Consider the following 21,538-nt stretch of genomic DNA (forward strand, 5'->3'; position numbering starts at 1 on the left):
TGAAATAAACGAAAATAAGGGCAACGTGAGTGATATGCAATTATTAAAGTATATGATACTGAAATTTCCACCTTTTAGCAACCCCAGAAGTTTTATGACTACACCGGTGAATTTATAGAGTAGGTGGGTGGGCTTGCGTGATTCTTTACTTTGACCATTTTATGTTGGTGCAAAGTGTATTTCTAAATAATAATGAGTCAAAAGTTGCAACGGAATTTTATCCGTTGAAGTTTACAACGGAACAATTTTCCGTTGAAAATTCCAATGGAATTTTGTTATTTTTCCGTCGAAAATTTCAACAGAATTATTTTCCGTTGAAAATTCCAACGGAATTTTTTTCCATTGATACTTTCAACGGAATTTTGATAATTTTCCGTCGGTAATTTTGATAATGTTGAATGTTTTATATTGTAAGTTAAATATATTTTCAATACGGTAATGCTATTTGTAACACCCCGCCTTACATAATATTTACACTGAAATAAATACATAACTAAACTGAACTATACATCTATACATACTTGTACATATTCTTACACATCAACATTCATGGTATAATAATCTTTGTACAAAATAATAAAATGTCTTGACTGCTATCCTTTGGGCTGCTAACCTTGCTCTGGAAACCCGTTGAGACCTCTAAACCACAGCTTCGATCTTCGTTTCTTCTCCTTCTACTCCAGCTGCCTCCTTCTCCTCCTCTCCTTGGTTGTCTTCATGGAAATGAAAGAAAAGGAAAGGAAGAATGAGTCTGATGAAGACAAAAGAAAGTGGAAGAAAGAAAAGAAATGGTGGGTGGTGGTGTCTTGAGTGGGAGACAATAATGAGTATTTAGGTGGGTGGGGAGAAAAAAATAATTTTCATTTTTTTTAAGTGGGGTCTTACACTATTTATATATAAAACTTTCTCATTTAGATTTCATCACCATAATCTATTTTTGCCTTCTTTTTTCTGTCTAAATTTTTATTTTTTTACCTCAAATTATGTGGTTCATGTGAGACTAACCAAATGTGCAAGTGACATTTTCCTTTTGTATTAGCTTTCATTTTAGACGACTTTAAGGATGCAATAAAAAGCAAGAGAAGGACTTTTGGAGCTTCGATCAGCAGTTTAGAGTTTCTATATATATACTACTTCATTTTCACATTACAACTTTTTTAAAACTGATTTTTGAAGGGAAAAAAAGTATAAATAATATGCAGTACCAAAAAGCAATTAAAATTTATTATTATATTTTCATAATTATCTATTTAAGATTTATTTTTTTTAGATTTATACTATTGAATTTTATTCATAATTATCAAGTCTTCAGTGTAGTTTCGAAAAGCTCAGACTATAGAGATCACTAAAAAACAACAAATTATAAAAACAAATAAAAATTCTTTGTCATTTATATTTAATAAGGATAACTAAAAATTACAGCCTAATGTTCACCAAAAATAAAAATAATAATTACAGCCTAGTAACTAACTACATTTTGTTTCCAATAAGTGTCACATTCAAATCAATGGGTTAACGACTTAACATTGTTCAAATTACGTTTACATCCATAATCTCAATCTCAAGTCAACAAGGTTTGATGTAACGTTTCGGGCGCTGACAAGGGCAGAGAGTGATTGTCATACGTAAAGACATGGACAAGGAGCGGCTTCCAACGGAGGTTATATGAATGAATCAAATTGACACCTGAAAGAGAGGGATTTCACAGACTGTGCAAGTATAAGACTGCACAGTTGAAGATAACTTATAAGGATTAATTGATACTAATTATACTAACAAGATGCATCTACCTTTCGGTAGCCCGGAATGGAAGAACTTGCAGTAATTCTGGGATGGGTGACCTCCTGGGAAGTTTTCTCAAGAAGTGTGCGAGTGAAAAAAAAGCACACTGAGAAGTCTCGTGTTAGTACGTGGAGGATAATCATTGATTCTTTAAGCGGCTGGGCATTACAGGTGGTATCAAAGCAAGACCTCTCTCCCATAAGATGGGTGACCTCCTGGAAAGTTTTCCGAGGAAGTGTGCGAGTAAGGAAAAAATATTTGGTTAATAGGTTTTTTTTTTTTTTGATTTTTTGTAATTTCATACCGACAAAATAATTTGCTAGAATTTAATTAAAATTTATTAAAATTTGAACATATATAGTCATTGAGTAAATTATGATAAGAATTATAATTATTTATTATTTTTATAAAATGCATAGTACTATAGTAGCAGACTTGAGTCTTTCCCCCCAAATTTAAGTCTAAACCTTTCCATAACAATTCATATGCTGTCGTTATTTCTTAGCGCATCCGTTTCCACCTAAAGATGCTTATTGCACCCAAATTAGAATATAAATATTCAAAATTGTAAGTGAAATTAATTAATAATTAAAGTATTAAAATTAGCTCTCCACAGTTCTGTCCATTTTCCACCAATCTGGTTTAAGACATGGACGTTTCTGAAATGATTCATGATTTCAGGTACCACGTTGGAGTCTCTATTTTGCGTGTTTGGGTGGGGACCTTATTGGCTTTCATTATAGACGTTTTTAATAATGCTGATAAAAAGTCAACAATAGAAAGATATTTGGTCCTATATATATATATATATCCTACTTCATTTAAGCATAATGCACTCATTGGCTGAAACCAAAATGACGTCTCTAATCATGTTTGTTCTCAGTATTGTTTCACAAACAATGGTGTATATGACACCAGCTACAGCTGCTCTTGCTTTGAGTTCAGATTCTGATAAGCAAGCTTTGCTTGCTTTAAAGGAAAAGCTTACCAATGGCAAGCCTGATTCTCTGCCATCATGGAATGAGTCTCTGCATTTCTGTGAATGGGAGGGTGTTAGATGCGGTCATCGTCACATGAGAGTCTCTGTTTTGCATTTGAAGAATCAAAATTGGGGTGGTACACTTGGACCAGCATTGGGGAATCTAACCTTCCTCAGAAAACTCAATCTTTCTAATATCAACTTGCGTGGGAAAATTCCCAAACAAGTTGGTCGTTTAAAGCGGTTGCAGGTTCTTGACTTGAGGACAAATAACCTCGGTGGTGAGGTTCCCATCGACCTTACTAACTGCTCAAATCTTCAGGTAATTTTCTTGTCGTACAATAACCTTACTGGAAAAATTCCCTCATGGTTTGGATCAATGACACAGCTTACTCAGTTGCATCTTGCTGTTAATAATCTAGTTGGTGTTATCTCACCTTCCTTGGGAAACCTTTCCTCACTCCAGAGCATATCACTTTCAAGAAACCATTTGGAAGGAAATATACCTCATGCTTTCGGTAGGTTGTCAAATTTGAAAGAGCTGTATCTGGGTTTAAATAGTTTGTCAGGTATTGTCCCTCCTTCTCTTTACAACCTTTCAAATATTCAAGATTTTGTTCTCGTAGAAAACCAGTTACTTGGCACTCTTCCATCAAATATGCAACTTGCTTTTCCAAATCTTCAAAAACTCTTGATTGGGGAGAACCAGTTCACTGGAACATTCCCATCTTCAATATCCAACCTCACCAGGTTACAATGGTTTGATATATACACAAATGGTTTTCGTGGGCCAATTCCTAACACATTGGGAAGCTTAAAGAAACTTCAAGTTTTTTACATTGGTAACAACAGTTTTGGGAGTGGAAGAGGTCACGATTTGGATTTCCTTTCCTCATTAACCAATTGTACTCAGTTGAAAGAACTTAATTTGGATTTCAATAAATTTGGTGGTGTGTTGCCAGATCTTATAGGCAACTTATCTACCAATCTCAATGAGCTTAGTATGGTGAATAATCAAATATCTGGAATGATACCCGAGGGAATTGGACAAATAATGGGCTTAACTAGCTTTAATATGCTAGGGAATTTCCTTGAGGGAACAATTCCAGATTCAATAGGAAAGCTTAAAAATCTAGTAAGATTGGGCTTGCAAGAAAACCAATTATCTGGTAATATTCCTACAGCTATTGGCAATCTTACTATGTTATCTGAAGTTTATCTAGGCGCCAATAAATTTAAAGGAAGCATTCCGCCTACCCTCAAATATTGCACCCAGATGCAGTCATTTAGTGTTTATGGCAACAACTTAAGTGGTGATATACCTAATCAAACATTTGACCATCTAGAAGGTTTAATAATTCTTGGGTTATCCCACAACTCTTTCACTGGCTATATTCCTTCAGAGTTTGGAAACTTAAAGCACCTTTCAAAATTAGGTCTATTCTCAAATAAGTTGTCTGGTGAAATTCCTGTGGAACTTGGTGCTTGTTTGGCATTGGCTGAGCTCGACCTGGACGAAAACTTCTTCAGTGGAAGTATACCTTCCTTCTTGGGCTCTTTAATATCCCTTGAGATCTTAAACCTTTCCAACAACAACTTCTCAAGCACAATCCCCCGTGAGCTAGAAAGTCTGAGATATTTGAATACTTTGGACCTGTCTTTTAATCATCTTTATGGTGAAGTTCCCATAGGAGGTGTCTTTAAAAATGTCACAGCGCTTTCGCTCATTGGAAATAAGGATCTTTGTGGTGGGATAACTCAACTGAAGTTGCCTGCATGCCCTAGGTCACCCTTGAAGAAACACAAGAGGTTTCTTAAAAAAAAAGTTATCATCGTCATTGTAATTGTTGGGGTTTTGGTCGTTTCAATAGTTCTTATCAGAATGTACTATCTCAGGAAAAATCCCAAAAAGTTATCGTCTTCATCATCTATGAAAAATAGGTACTTGAGGGTTTCTTATGGAGAGTTATATGAAGCAACCAACGGATTTTCTTCATCTAATTTAATAGGCACAGGAAGCTATGGTTCTGTGTACAGAGGAACTCTTCTCCATTTTGAAAGACCAGTTGCTGTTAAGGTGTTGAATCTTGAAACACGTGGGGCAGCAAAGAGTTTCATAGCTGAGTGCCAATCTCTGGGAAAGATAAAGCACCGAAATCTTCTCAACATCCTGACGTGCTGCTCGAGTGTTGATTATAATGGCGGCGACTTCAAGGCTATAGTTTTTGAGTTCATGCCTAATGGAAGTCTAGAAAGGTTGTTGCACAACAATGAAGAGAACGAGTCTAGAAATATGAAACTCAACTTTACACATAGGTTAAATATTGCTATTGATGTAGCTCATGCATTGGAATATCTTCACCATGATTTCGGGCAAGTTGTAGTTCACTGTGATATTAAGCCAAGCAACGTTCTTCTTGACGATGAAATTGTTGCCCATTTGGGAGACTTTGGGTTGGCTAGACTACTTAATGGGGCCACATGGCATTCAAGTAGAGATCAAGTTAGTTCCTCTATGATTAAAGGAACCATTGGATATGTTCCCCCAGGTATAGTGCTTTTTATCCCTTACTATCCTTTAAAATGTTTCAGTATCCCTTACTATCCTTTAACACTCAATTTTTAACCTTGACTGTGACAATCTACCCCTTCAAATACATATGACTAAAATTGATTCGTTTATATTCAATGTGTTTGTATTTGATATATACTTTTGTTTTTCATTTAATTGTCTAAATAATTGTGGTTGGAATAGAGTATGGAGCAGGTGTCCCAGTATCACCACAAGGAGATATCTACAGCTACGGAATTCTTCTGTTGGAGATGCTCACTGGAATGAAACCAACAGAAAGCTTGTTTGGTGAGGATCTAAGCCTACATAAGTTCTGCGAGATGGCAATTCCAGAAGGAATCACTGAGATAGTGGATTCATGTTTGCTTATTCCATTTGCTGATGACAACAACATTAGGGAAAGTCTGATATCTTTTGCTAGGATTGGGGTTGCATGTTCTGTTGATTTCCCCGCACATCGAATGGGCATGAAGGATGTAATAGTGGAGTTGCATGCAATTAAACAGAAGCTGCCATTGTTGTGATGAGAAATTACCAACCTTCACTTGGAGATTCTCAGCTACACTTTTTTTTTGCACATTGCTGTTGTTTGCAACACTTCAATTTCGCTTTGTGCTTGCAGAATAAAGAAAAATTTAGGTATAGGGAGAGAAAAGAATAAAAATAGCTCAAAGTAACTGTTTGTGTGTTCCTATGATCCTATCCTATCCTTTGTATTAGTGTCTAGTACTATAAATGGATTTGGCTTGAATTTATATCTGAAATATTTGGTCGATCTTATTGCCAATACAAATGGTTTTGCTAACGGCTGCTGCATTTAAACACTCTGCACACAGGGGAAGGTTATACTTACAAACTATTTTTGTTTATAATCTCTTACAGCTCATATCTTAACCGTTGATTTCCGCTAATCAACGGTTATTATTTATTGCGAATTAATAATTAATTAATAAATTTTATTTACGAAAATCTTAACCGTTGATTGACGGAAATCAACCGTTAAGATATGGTTGTAAGATGTTGTAAACAAAAACAGGTTGTAAGTATAATCTTCCCGACAAATAATGGTCGCTACTTGTTTGTAACCTTTTTTCCCCTTTTTATTATTGTACTATGGATTACTAAAAATAAATAACATTAAAGTAAGAATGAATGACATATTAGTAAAGAATACATATAGGTTTCAAGAGATTTCAAGTTTAGAGTTAAAACCTCCGTGCTACTATTATGGTGCATCTCCGCCAATGAAGGTTCAATTCAAGGATGACGATTGACCTAAGTCAATGTGTCATTTTTTCTTCTGCATTCTTCTTTTTTTGCTTGTGAATGAATAATGACTCTTATTCGGTGCTGGAAATGCAGCTCTAATATGGCTTTACCAAATGGTGGTAGCTCAGTTGGCGCATGAGAGCTGAGCAGGTGGGGAGAGAGCATGTGTTTGAATCCTCCCAGTACCATCTTTGGGAGGGGTTTAAAGCCTTAATTCTGGACCCGCTCCGAATCGGATTAGTTGCGAAGCGATGAACCAATTGGAATATTTCTAAAAAAATATGGCGTGGCTTTAAACATTGCTGGTTACAATTTGTGTTTATGATTTAATATTTTTCAATATGGAAGGAGAAAGTCATTAGAAGCAAATAGAATGAAGATAATGAGTTTTCTAAATTAGAAATTGATAGGTTTGCAAGCTTGGATTAATTTATTTTAGGGTTAATTTTTTTTTCTGGAGACAATTTTTGTATTAAGTTTTTAAATGAAACTATTATTTTTTAAAAGTAATAAACAAAACAGCAACTTAAGCTGTTAAACTTAATTTGTTTTTGGGAAATCTTATACTTACCACAATTTTAAAGTTACCACTTTTACTTCTTGTTTGATTATCGTTGAATTAATTTAAAATTAACGGTTGAAAAATAAAAAAAATTAATTGTCATGGATTTCAAGTTAATCTAACGATAACCAAATAAGCAGTAAGAATGGTAAGCTTAAAATAGTAATAAATATAACTGTCTTTTTATTTTTAATTAAATACTTTTTGTTAAGTAAATTCAAATTTTAATCAACTCTCTAACCTAGTTTAAGATTTTAATGAAAATATTATTAAATATTTAATAAGAAAATATGTGTACTATAAAATTATTGAAAAAGGGAAATTTTATTTTATGGTATCTGTGAATTGGGCATATGTGATAATGACTCAGCTGGTTTCGTAAGCCATGAAATTGGTAAAATTCGCAATTATTAATAAATTCTACACCATGTACGAAAATTAACTGTGTCGTATTTTCAGAAATATGTTAAAAAATGATTTTTTTTTTATTTAACTTATAATTATTTCAAATAGGAAGTACACCATGTGCAAAATTAACTCTTTCGTATTTTCTGCAATATGTTAAAAAATATTTATTTTATAATTAAGTTATAATTATTTCAAATAGGAAGTATATAATGAAAGGAGTGAAAAAATAATAAAATATAATAGGACCCATTTAGTTTTATATGACTGTGGCATAAAAAAAAAAATTCTACAATAAAATTAGAAATACTTGTCTCATATATTCTTAAAATGTTTTTAAGATATTAAATTATTATTTTTTAATAATTTTCATTTAAAACGCACGTAACACGCAACAGATGATATTGCAAGAATGACTTCTCGTCAGCGTAGCAATTCCTGCGAGCTGATTTGTAGAGTCATGGTAATTCCAGTTGACACCATACTACACGAGTTTAGTATGAATATCTTTAATACGAAAAAGAGAGAAAATTTTATTTGTATTAGAACTTTGAGCATGAATATGACATAAACTTTTAGCAGAAATATTTTTTTCAAAAAAAATTCTTTGTCATTTATATTTAGTAAGGATAAAGTTATCAGCCTAATAACTAACTATATTGAGATAAAGTTTTTTAATATTGGTGTCAAAAAAAAAAAAATTGACAGATTATTTAAGAATCATTAATTTTATCTTGATCTAATGACTCTGATTTATAAACATATGATAATGATATGCCCTCAAATGTCAAAGAATCGTGCCATGTTACATTAGTTGTTTCCAATAAGTGTCACATTCAAATGAATGGGTTAACGACTTAACATTGTTAAAATTACATTTACGTTCATAAAGTCAAGTCTCAATCTCAAGTCAATCGAATGGTTTGACATGGTCCAAAGTATTCTCTAGCTTGTTGATTGGGTTAACAGTTTTTTTGGTTTTTTGATAATTTCATACCTAAAAAATAATTTGCTAGAATTTAATTACAATTTATTAAAATTTGAACATAGTTATTGAGTAAATTATGATAAGAATTATAATTATTTATTATTTTTATAAAATGCATAGTACTATAGTAGCAGACTTGAGTCTTTGCCCCCAAATTTTGGTCTCAACCTCTCTATAACTATTCATATGCTGTCGTTCATTCGTTAGCGCATCGGTTTCCACCTAAAGATGCTTATTGCACACAAATTCAAAATTGTAAATGAAATTAATTAATAATTAAAGGATTAAAATGACCTCTCCACAGTTCTGTCCATTTTCCACCAATCTGGTTTCACACATAGACGTTTCTGAAATAATCCATGACTTCAGGTACCACGTTGGAGTCTCTATTTTGTTGCGTGTTTGGGTGGGGACTGTATTAGCTTTCACTGTAGACGTTTTTAAGAATGCTGACAAAAAGTCTATATAATACAGATATTTGGTCCTGTATATATCCTACTTCATTTACGCATAATGCACTCATTGGCCAATATCAAAATGATGTCTCTAATCATGTTTATTCTCAGTATTGTTTCGCAAACAATCGTGTACATGACGGAACAGTGATCAAAATTATACTATTGATTGACTTTTTTAGCCAAATATTATGCGAACAGTAAAAACGTAAAAATTTATGTTTTTACTTAAATGATACGTGTTAAAATGAAAGTAAAAACTCCTCTTAGCAAAAACTGATAAAAATTCTGTGTAAAAACGTATAAATGATAAAAATGCAAGTTTTTAGATTTTTACTTAAACGGAAAAACTGAACTGGGTCTTATACCAAAAAATAAAATAAATGAATCGGGTCAATTTTTAACCCATGACTAAATTTTCTTTTTTTTTTAAAAATAAAATAAAATAAAAAACCCAATTTCCATTTTCTCTAAATCAAAATGTATAGTATCTTCTTCTAGTCATCTGAAAAAAAAAAAACCTCGCGTGAAGTCGCTATTGCAAACAAAGAAAAGGGTGAAGCCATTGGTGAAAAGTTTGAGCACCAAGTTAACGTTGATTTTGAATCAAGGGAAAAGGGCATTAAGGACACGCGCAACTGATGCAAAATGATGTGTTTGATTTGAATCAATATAATCTAGAAGTTATTAAACTTTATTCTTTTGATGTTTTGAAACTTAATTGTAGGAGTTGTTATACTCTTTTTTTATGTTTTTGGACTTATATGTTATATAATTATGTGACTTATATCTTTTAAATATGAAATTGTTCATTGAATTTTGAGTAATAATTTATACGATATATATATATATATATATATATATATATATATATATATATTATATCTTTATCTTAAATAATATAAACTTTACATTTACATTTTTATCATCGGTTTTCGTTTCGTTTCTACTAACAAATTCGATTTTTACAACATCGGTGAGAACAATGTTGTCAAACTCGAGTTTCTACGTAGAAATGGAAAGGGGTGGTAGAAACGTAAAAACGTAGAAACGACACGAAACGTAAAGTTTCTATTTTCTACCACTTAAGGTCAAGATACAAAATTATATATATGCATGTAAAAAAAAATATTACATGATGAACATGTGTATTGAGCCACTTATCTATCTAAAAAGAAAAATTATTTTTCATAACCAAGTATCAAAATTATAAACAGTGATAACTAACAAGTAATGAATAACCAATCTGCTCTAACTGCTTTATACACTCAGCATATTTTGGATCATCGCTCATCAGTCATCAGGATATAATTTCACTTCTTTCAATACATACAATGATCCAAAAACACAAAACGATTCTCATAGCATAACTTATAATAGAATTGCAGTTTTATAAGACATAATTATAAAAAACATATATCCAAATAAAAAGATATTAAGAGAATATGATTTGAGAAAAACGAAAAATTAGGTTTTTTTTTTGTAAATCTTTTTTTTTATTAAATTTTTAGTTTTAAGTAAAAACAGTCAAAACGTAAGTTTTTACAGCATTTCTACCAATTTTTACCAATGACAGTTTTTACTTGAGTTTTAACACGCACCACTCTAGTAAAAATGTAAAAACGTAAGTTTTTACGTTTTTACACTAGTTTTTAACAACAATAGGTGAGAATGACTTATTGTTGGGGACGGGTAGCAAGCAATTGAGCTGAGTTGTGGAGTCCAGCTATCTTATCTTAATTGACCATATGTGTGTACAATTTTCCTCTGAAAGTGGAGTTTAAGTCTCTTGTTTGAACTTTAAGTCTGAAGTGGACAACAAGAGAACAAGTTTGTCTGAACTAGGGTTTCGCAATATGGGTTGAACCCGACGGGTCAACCCCGCCAACCCGCCAAAACGGGGCGGGTTGGGTTACATATTTTAACCCACCAACCCGACTCAACCCGCCCTATTGGGTTATGGGTCAAAATGGGTTGACGGCGGGTCGGGTTGGCCCGTCGGGTCATTTTTTTTTTTACTATTAGATAGTGTTTTATTTGTTTTTAAGCTTTTGTGATATCCAATTTTTTGTTATCTTAGTACTCTCTAGAAAAAATATAGAAGAAAAACTTTATTTATGACAAAGGTAATTGATGTATGGAGATAAAAACAAGTTTGTAAAGAATATCTGACTAAATATTAGCAAACATTTAGACTTAAGATTGAAAAAAAACTAAGAAGAATGTGATATGAAAATAAGTAATATTATAATATTAATAAAATATAATTTATTTTTTATTTTTTATTATTTTTTATTTTTTAAGCAGGTTGACCCGCTAACCCACCATAAAACGGGACGGATTGAGGTTTTCAACCCAAATTCAAAAGACGAGACGGGGCGGGTCAACCCACTTTTGGCGGATTGGCAGTGAGTCGGGACGACCCGACCCGTTTTGCCACCCCTAATCTGAACTGAGTCAATTAAATCCAGAACTCCATAGAGTCATGTATCTTTTCACATTTCAACATTTTTAAAACTGAATTTTGAAAGAAAAAAATTCAAAAGTATGCAGTAACAAAAAAACAATTAAAATTAAATTATTATATTTTCCATAATTATCTAATTAAAAGCTTAACTTTTAAAGATTTATATTATTGAACTTTTATTCATAATTATCAATTCTTCGTCTTCTCCTCTAAGTATGGTCCCAAACAGCCAGCCTAAGTGAACATAGGGCTACAAAGAAAATAATAAAAATGTTTTTTTTTTCATCTATATTTAATAAGGATACTTAAAATTTAGAGCATAATAGGCTAAAATTTAGAGCATTAATTGTTTCCTATACATATCACATTTAAATGAATGGATTAACAACTTAACATTGTTTAAATTACATTTACGTCCTTAAAGTCAAGTCTCAAATCTCAAGTCAATCAAATGGTTGGATATGGCCTAATGTATTCTCTAGTCTAACTTGTTCATTGGGTTAACACTTTTTTAGGGGTACCAGTTTAACACTTTTTTTTGGATTTTTCTAATGTCATACTGATAAGATAATTTGCTAGAATTTAATAATAATTTATTAAAATTCAAGCATAGTTATTGAATAAAGTAAAATAATAAATTTATCGATTTACCTAAGAAACAACAACAACAATAATAATAATAATAATAATAATAATAATAATAATAATAATTCATTTTAATAAATTCCAATAAAAAGAATTGTGACTATTCAATATTTTTCTTTTTAAATGCTGGGTACGATAGTGACTGATGGAGAGTCTTGGTCCCCAACATTTTAGTCTCAACTTTTCTACAATTGTTCACGGGGCACTTTCAATATTAAGCGCGTCCTTATTGCTTGACTTCCGGTTAGTGTTGCTAAAAACCAGCCAATCCGTCGGGTTGGATTGTAATATGTTAAAAATCAGTTGGGTTGAGTTGAAAAAAAATGAGTTATCAATTTGAGCCAGTTCCAGAAAAAATGAGTCAACCCGCGGGTTAAATGGGTCAGCTCGCGAGTTAAGTTTTTTTTATAAAAAAATACAAAATATAATATATAAAAATAGACAAAATCCACACATGCTGTTATCGTCTTTTTTCTTCTCTAAATCTAAGTCTTTAATCTTCTCACATCTCTGCCATTTTTATATTGTTAGGCTACGTTGGCTCTCTTTAGTTCAAATATCTTACCATCTGGTAGCAAGTGGTTCCGATTGTTTCTTGATGTTGGTGCAAATTTGTTATGAAGAAAATTCAAAACTAGAATATATTTTTTTTCTCATTTTGTACTCCTTTATTTAAGCTAACAGAAGTCACATAGCTGGTGAATTAATACTACAAATAGGCTGAAAATGAGCCAATTTGAGAGCAATTTTCGACCCCACCCGCGAGCCAATTTTCGATGCAACTCGTGAGCTATTTTTTTAAGCCAATCCACGAGCCATATTTTTGAGCTAAGCTGCGAGCCAACCCTAACCCGACTCAGATCAGGTTGGGTTGAGTTTTCTGATTTATTTTTTTTCGAGCCAACTCTAACTCAACTCATTTTTTTTAATTATATCTGCGTTGATCCATTTTGCCAACCCTACTTCGAGTCACATGGCGGTCTTTATTTTGCGTGTGAAAAATCAAAGTTTGGCGAAGGAATCAATATAGCCACACACGAGTCACGCAAACATCCTAAAATTGAATTACAAAGATTTTTTTTATAAAAAGTTACATAAACAAATTTAAACTTATCTTATTTTGTAATACTTTTAAATCCGAATGACAAGTTCTTAAATTTTTGTAAGCTTCTAAATCGACTACTTCAAACATAAGTTAAACAAAAACCTTTCGTCATATTTCTTATAATTATTTGTTAATAAACATAATAATATCTAATTTGTTAACATTATTTACTTAGAATCATTTTTTTTTAATTTAAGTTTTATTATAAATTATCAGATTTCCATTTTTTGAAAATAAAAAAAGGTTAATCAACCCATGCAAGTAATGTGATAACCGATTTTAACTTAATCAGTATAGAAAAACAGAGAATGACCTTTGTAAGTCATAAAAAGCTTAAAAAAATTTAAACCCAAAAAATTCAAGTAGTTGCTTCAAAATGTTGAATGTTTTCTATTGTAAGATAAAAAAATTTTTTTTTTTTTTTTTGGATACAGTAAGATAAATATATTTTCAATACGGTAACCATCGTATATTTTTGCCTTCTTTTTTCTGTCTAAATTTATATTTTATTTTTACCTCAAATTATGTGGTTCATGTGAGACTAACCAAATATGCAAAATGTGCAAGTGACATTTTCCTATTGTATTAGCTTTCATTTTAGACGACTTTAAGGATCCAATAAAAAGTAAGAGAAAGACGTTTGGTGCTTCGATAAGTAGTATAGAGTTTCTATATATATACTACTTCATTTGCACATAATCCACTCATCGGCCAATACCAAAATGGTGCCTCTTATCACGTTTCTTCTTATAATTGTTTCACAAACCTTGATGTACATGACCCCAATTACAGTTGCTATAGCTTTGAGTTCAGAGACTGATAAGCTAGCTTTGCTTGCTTTAAAGGAAAAGCTTACCAATGGCATCCCTGATTCTCTGCCATCTTGGAATGAGTCTCTGCATTTCTGTGAATGGCAGGGTGTTAGATGCGGCCATCGCCACATGAGAGTCTATGCTTTGCATTTGGAGAATCAAGATTGGGGTGGTACACTTGGACCAGCTTTGGGGAATCTAACCTTCCTCAGGAAACTCAACCTTTCTAATATCAACTTGCATGGTGGAATTCCCAAACAAGTTGGTTGTTTAAAGAGGTTGCAGGTTCTTGACTTGAGCAAAAATAACCTTGGTGGTGAGGTTCCCATCGAGCTTACTAATTGCTCAAATCTTCATGTAATAATCTTGTCGTACAATAACCTCACTGGAAAAGTTCCCTCATGGTTTGGATCAATGACGCAGCTTACTCAGTTGCTTCTTGGTATTAATAATCTAGTTGGTGCTATCCCACCTTCCTTGGGAAACCTTTCATCACTCCAGAGTATATTTCTTTCACGAAACCATTTGGAAGGAAGTATACCTCATGCTTTGGGCAGGTTGTCAAATTTGAATGGGCTGGAACTAAGTTTAAATAGTTTCTCAGGTATGGTCCCTCCTTCTCTTTACAACCTTTCAAATATTCAACATTTTGTTATGGCGGAGAACCATTTATTCGGTACTCTTCCATCAAATATACAACTTGCTTTTCCAAATCTTAGAGGATTTTTGATTGGAGGGAACCAGTTCACTGGAACTTTCCCGTCTTCAATATCCAACCTTACCGGGTTACAAAAGTTTGATATATCCTACAATGCTTTTCATGGGCCAATTCGTAACACATTGGGAAACTTAAACAAACTTCAGTGGTTTGGCATTGATAGCAATAACTTTGGGAGCGGAAGAGGTCACGATTTGGATTTCCTTTCCTCATTAGCCAATTGTACTCAGTTGCAATTACTTTTTTTGGATTCCAATAAATTTGGTGGTGTGTTGCCATATCTTATTGGCAACTTATCTACCACTCTCAATAAGCTTAGTATGGTGAATAATCAAATATCTGGAATGATACCTGAGGGAATTGGACAACTAATCGGCTTAACTAGCTTTACAGTGAAAGGGAATTTCCTTGAGGGAACAATTCCAAATTCAATAGGAAAGCTTAAAAATCTAGTAGAATTGGTCTTGGAAGAAAACCAATTATCTGGTAATATTCCTACTATTATTGGCAATCTTACTATGTTATCAGAAGTTTATCTAGGCGCCAATAAATTTGAAGGAAGCATTCCACCTACCCTCAGATACTGCACCCAAATGCAGTCATTTAGTGTTTATGACAACAACTTAAGTGGTGATATACCAAATCAAACATTTGGCCATCTACAAGGTTTAATAAATCTTTACTTATACAATAACTCTTTCACTGGTTCTATTCCTTCAGAGTTTGGAAACTTCAAGCACCTTTCAGCATTATATCTAAACGCAAATAAGTTGTCCGGTGAAATTCCCATGGAACTTGGTGCTTGTTTGGCATTAGCTGAGCTCGTGCTAGGGAGAAACTTCTTCAGTGGAAGTATACCTTCCTTCTTGGGCTCTTTAATATCCCTCGAAGTCTTAGACCTTTCTAACAACAACTTCTCAAGCACAATCCCCCGTGAACTAGAAAATCTAAGATTGTTGAATGCTTTGGACCTGTCTTTTAACCATCTTTATGGTGAAGTTCCCGTAGGAGGTGTCTTCAAAAATGTCACTGTAACACCCCGTTCTAGAACCGGGTTGTTATCATTGCGTACGGCATTAAGCGCAGTTACAATCACATTGGTTCAATTAGAAAACCGGATAAATTTTTCCTCTTTATACAAGCCGGATTCAAATAACCAAGTGCGTGATCATAACTATATATACTTCGCGGAATAGTGGGACAAAACTTAAGATTATATTCCCATTATACTTGACAATACGTCGTGAAATGTCTTCATCACTTTACTTATCAAATTAATTCTAAACTCCTTTTATGATTCCCATCTTCTACTATGTTATAGTATTTTTCATTAGCTACGCGTGGGTTCAAACCGCGCTCAAATCGGAGCACCGTAGCCAAAGTTATGCACTTTTTAAGAAAAGGGTGCGAAACCTCCAGAACCCCCGCGCCCGCAGCGTGAGATCCACGCTCAGAGCGTGGGAAAACAGAAAGTTGGCGCCCCAAGCGTGAATCTGGCGCCCCAAGCGTGGATGCTACTGTCTGATCTCGTAATTTGGCGCCCCAAGCGTGAATTTGGCGCCTCAGGCGCCATCCACAGGGCTGGGTGACCCAAAACAAGGTCATTTAGCCTACCTATGGTTTTCCACTCATAATTTGAGCTATACTCACTCAAATTACACCATTTTGGTCTCTATGGAAAGCTAAGAGGAATGTCTACCACTTCCCTAGAGACATCAAAGTCCAATTCCATCACATTGGGTATGAAAATTGGTCAAACGGACAGGATGTATTTGTTTTCTCAACATTTCCCAATTTAGCACTAGGTACCTAATTTAGTTTCCAGTTCAACAATCCAATACTTAATGAACATACATATATTAAACTCAAAGTACTCATCAATTACACATCATGTTCATTACAATTCATGGAACTTAGCTAACAAAACACTATGATCATTCCCTTGGCTCTCATCAACAAAAGAGATGACCAAAGGCATGAGCATAGGCTAAGTCCATTCCAATATACAATTCATACATCTATCAATGGTCTATGAATCACAATCCTATACATGTGAGCTACAAAACAACATGTACAATCTCAAAAGAAATGCCACATTTCATGCATAATCCAGATATGGCCACTTGCCACCAGAGGCTCCTGCAGCATCCTTACCTGAAAGGGGGTCCCCACAACACGGGGTGAGATATACGAATATATCCAGTAAACCAGGGGTCCTTGGAGCATCTCTCCACCCCACAGTTCTATATCAGTGTAATAGCAATAACAATAATAATGCAGTAAATACATATCTATGCAAAGTGCAATACATCTCCAGGAGAAATCCCTCGAGCTCTCGAGCTGTCCTAAGGAAACTCAGATGCAAATAGTCCTACTGGCCAGCTAACTACCAAGTATGATTTACGCATCGTCATGCAACATACCAACATAGGGAAACACCATCCTATGCCACACCAAATGCATACACATACGTATAACAAAGCATTACACTATTTTATTGCATTTATATACACAATCACAACCTCTACCCTTTCAGGGCTTGGTGGAACAGTCAAGGGAATTACACCCAAGGTCCGAAGGCTTACCTCAATGCTTCAGTCGACCTTTGTTCACCACCAACAGTTTCCACAGTCAATCAATTAAAATACTCCACTTCTCAAACAAAACCTACACAAGGTTTAATGCAATTAACATATATTGCATCCAATAACATCACATAGCTATCATCCAAGCTATACAATTCATACCAAACATAAGCATGAACTCACCTATCCAATGGAGCTAATCAAGCTCCATAGCTTGCTCCAATGGTTGATCACTCACGGTTGGTCCAAATGTCTCAATCCTAGACATCACAAGGATCCAATCATCAATCAACCAAGCCAACCCATTGGTCATAATTGCAAGAAAACTCTTCAACAAGCATGATAATCTTGCAATATACCAAGTATAGTCATTTAACTAACTAGGCTCATTTTCACCGATTAAATGCCATTCCTAGCATTTCTTATAACATGCACTAAGCTCCATTCTTCCTAGAACATAGCTACTTTAACAACATTTCATCAAAACCCTAAAACACTATTCATAACCCCAACTCATGCAAATTTCAAGGAATCATGAGGTTCAAGGGTTAGAATCTTACCACCAATGGTCACACAACCAAGGATTGATGGCTCCTCAAGCTTCAATGGAGGTTGAAGCACTCAAAACCCCAAATTTCTCCAAAAGGCCAAATTTTTGAGGAGCAATATCCCTCTCCACAATGCTCCCCACTCAAAACAAAGCAAGGATTATGAAAGAGGAGGAGATTTGGAGTGGTTTAGGCTTTGGAATCACTCAAAATGGTTGAGATTAGCTCCCCCTAGGGTTTCTCTTCCTCTCTTCCTTTCCTCCCTCTTCTTCTCTTCCTTCTTCTTCTTTCTGGCGACGGGAATGGGAGGGACAATTGGGTTTCTTTTGTTGCTTTGGTCACTTAACTTATGTTAAGTGGCTTTAAGCGGGTATTGGTTCGTCTATCTATTCAACTCCATTAATTACCAAACTTTACCCAAAAGTCTGGAATATTATTCTAGGAATATTTACAACTTTATTTTTATATTTTGGGCACTTTTGCCAGTACCCATTTATACTCCTTAATTTTCACTGAGTACACTTTTTAACTCCAAAGTGACTCAGATTCATTTCATTAAGCCTTATACTTAATTTTACTCACTAAAACATGCTTAATTATTTAATTACTTGTAATTTACTAATTAATTAGGTTAGGGATATTATATTCATAGCGCTTTCACTCATTGGAAATAAGGATCTTTGTGGTGGGATACCTCAATTGAAGCTGCATGCATGCCCTAGGTCGCCCTTAAAGAAACACAAGAAGTTTCTTAAAAAGAAAGTTATCCTCATAATTGTAATTGGTGGGGTTTTGGCCGTTTTCATAATTCTTATCAGAATATACTATATAAGGAAAAAGCCCAAAAAGTTATCTTCTTCTTCATCTCTGAAGAACAGGTACTTGAGGGTTTCTTATGGGGAGCTATATGAAGCAACCAATGGATTTTCTTCATCCAATTTAATAGGCACAGGAAGCTATGGTTCTGTGTACAGAGGAGCTCTTCTCCATTTTGAAAGACCAGTTGCTGTTAAGGTGTTGAATCTTGAAACACGTGGGGCAGCAAAGAGTTTCATGGCTGAGTGCCAATCTCTGGGAAAGATAAAGCACCGAAATCTTCTCAACATCCTGACTTGCTGCTCGAGTGTTGATTATAATGGCGAAGATTTCAAGGCTATAGTTTTTGAGTTCATGCCTAATGGAAGTCTTGAAAGGCTGTTGCACAGCAATGAAGAAAGCGAGTCTAGAACTATGAAACTCAACCTTACACATAGGTTAAACATTGCTCTTGATGTAGCTCATGCATTGGAGTATCTTCACCATGATTTCGGGCAAGCTGTAGTTCACTGTGATATTAAGCCAAGCAATGTTCTTCTTGACGATGACATTGTTGCCCATTTGGGAGACTTTGGGTTAGCCAGACTCCTTCATGGGGCCACAGGGCATTCCGGTGGAGATCAAGTTAGTTCCTCTCTAATTAAAGGAACCATTGGATATGTTCCCCCAGGTAAAGTCCATTCTATCCCTTACTATCCTTTAAAATGTTTTACATATACTTGTTAATTGCCTTGTGACGACAATAGGAAAAGTTATCTTGTTGCTTTGAGTTTCATTACAAACAATTTGTTGTCATTTAAAGTAGGTAGGATGTAGTTTACTGACTACTTTACTAATTTAATGTCTTTAGCTTTTTTTTTAACGCTCAATTTTTAACCTTGACTGTGACAATCGACCCCTTCAAATACATTTGACTAAAATTGATTCGTTTATATTTAATATGTTTGTATTTGATATATATTTTTTTTTTCATTTTTGTCTAAATAATTGTGGTTGGAACAGAGTATGGTGCAGGTGGCCCAATATCACCACAAGGAGATATCTACAGCTACGGAATTCTTCTTTTGGAGATGCTCACTGGAATGAAACCAACAAATAGCATGTTTGGTGAGGATCTAAGCCTACACAAGTTCTGCGAGATGGCAATTCCAGAAGGAATCACTGAGATAGTGGATTCATGTTTGCTTATTCCATTTGCTGATGACAACAACATTAAGGAGAGTTTGGTATCTTTTGCTAGGATTGGGGTTGCATGTTCTGCTGATTTCCCCGCTCAACGAATGGTCATGAAAGATGTAATAGTGGAGTTGCATGCAATTAAACAGAAGCTGTCATTGTTGTGATGAGAAATTACCAACCTTCACTTGGAGATTCTCAGCTACACTTATTTTCTGCACATTACTGTTGTTTGCACATTAGGGAGAGAAAAGAATAAAAAAAGCTCAAAGTAATTGTTTATGTGTTCCTATGATGCTATCCTTTGTATTAGTGTCTAGTACTAGAAATGAATTTGGCTTGAATTTATATCTGAAATATTTGGTCGTTCTATTGCCAAGACAAATGGTTTTGCTGACGGCTGCTGCATTTAAACACTGCAAATAATGGTCACTACTGTTTTGTAACCATTTTTTTCCCTTTTTTTTTTTTATTGTACTATGGATTACTAAAAATAAATAACATTAGAGTAATTATGAATGGCATATTAGTAAAGAATACATATAAGTTTCAAGAGATTTCAAGTTTAAAGTTAAAACCTTTGTGCCAATGGCGGAGCCACATACCTCCTAGGTGTGAACTCGATCCAGGCTAAATTTTAATAAATTATACTTATTATATATAATTATATAATTAATTATTATTTAGTTTGAGTTAAAATTATAATTTGACCCGAGCTATAATTTATAATTTGGTCCTACCTAAAACTTAAAATATTTTTGGTAAGAGATTTGGATAAATTGTATTAGGTTATGTGTTCAATTTCTACTTGTATAAAAAAGAATTTAGTAAAATTAAAAAAATAATAATAAAATTATAATTCTTCTTGGTACTGTCTGCTCAGGTGCTCTGTATTTAATATAATTTAAATAGGGAGAGTTATATTTACAAACATTTTGTTTACAAACTACACGATTTATTTTCAGAAAAGTTACACTATGTACTTCCGGGAGTATATTATAATTTGTAAAAAAATTTAAAAAAAATTTAAACGGACCCTTCTCCAATTTAAATATATTATGATATGAATTAATTAAAATTAAAAAAAAAATACACATATTATTTTTTGGCCCGGACTCAAATTTGAGCCCGGCTCCCCACTGCTTCGTGCTACTATTATGGTGCATCTTCACCAATGAAGGTTCAGTTCAAGGATGACAATTGACCTAAGTTAATGTGTCATTTTTTCTTCCGCATTCTTCTTTTTTGCTTGTTAATGAATAATGACTCTGATTCGGCGCTGGAAATGCAGCTCTAATATGGCGTGGCGTTAAACACTTAGGGTTACCATCTGTGTTCATGATTTAATATTTTTCAATTTGGAAGGAGAAAGTCATTAGAAGCAAATTGAACGAAGATAATCGGGTTTTCTAAATTAGAAATTAATAGGTTTGCAAGCTTGGATTAATTTATTTTAGGGTTAATTTTTTTTCTAGAGACAAAATTTTTATTGCGTTTTTAAATGAAACTATTCTTTTTTAAAAGTAATAAACAAAACAGCAACTTAAGCTGTTAAACTTAATTTGTTTTTGGAAAATCTTATACTTACCAATATTTTAAAACTTACCATTTTTACTTCCTGTTTGATTATTGTTGAATTAATTTAAAATTAACG

At 33.6% G+C, this 21,538-nt stretch overlaps 2 protein-coding genes and 1 long non-coding RNA gene across 3 annotated transcripts; 2 read left to right on the forward strand and 1 right to left on the reverse strand.

The window, feature by feature from the left end:
* Positions 1-2,636: 2,636 nt before the first annotated feature.
* LOC133289578 (probable LRR receptor-like serine/threonine-protein kinase At3g47570) lies at positions 2,637-6,049 on the forward strand. Its single transcript, XM_061487558.1, has 2 exons — positions 2,637-5,310; positions 5,517-6,049. Exons 1-2 carry the CDS (start codon positions 2,637-2,639, stop codon positions 5,855-5,857), a joined length of 3,015 nt encoding a protein of 1,004 aa, XP_061343542.1. The 3' UTR covers positions 5,858-6,049.
* Positions 6,050-13,946: 7,897 nt separating this feature from the next.
* On the forward strand, positions 13,947-20,337 carry LOC133289560 (probable LRR receptor-like serine/threonine-protein kinase At3g47570). The gene is made up of 4 exons (XM_061487530.1): positions 13,947-15,790; position 16,163; positions 18,545-19,378; positions 19,711-20,337. The coding sequence occupies exons 1-4, from the start codon at positions 13,952-13,954 to the stop codon at positions 20,049-20,051; spliced, it is 3,015 nt and encodes a 1,004-aa protein (XP_061343514.1). The 5' UTR covers positions 13,947-13,951; the 3' UTR covers positions 20,052-20,337.
* Positions 15,675-18,573, reverse strand: LOC133289589 (uncharacterized). Its single transcript, XR_009748503.1, has 4 exons — positions 17,905-18,573; positions 17,528-17,604; positions 17,345-17,426; positions 15,675-16,913 (listed from the first exon to the last, which is right to left on the reverse strand). It is a non-coding gene; the product is annotated as an uncharacterized LOC133289589 (long non-coding RNA).
* Positions 20,338-21,538: the final 1,201 nt, after the last annotated feature.

This window comes from Gastrolobium bilobum, unplaced genomic scaffold, assembly GCF_033153095.1.
Source record: "Gastrolobium bilobum isolate Gb01-03AN ecotype WA unplaced genomic scaffold, APGP_CSIRO_Gbil_v1 utg937, whole genome shotgun sequence".
Classification (NCBI taxonomy): Eukaryota; Viridiplantae; Streptophyta; class Magnoliopsida; order Fabales; family Fabaceae; genus Gastrolobium; species Gastrolobium bilobum.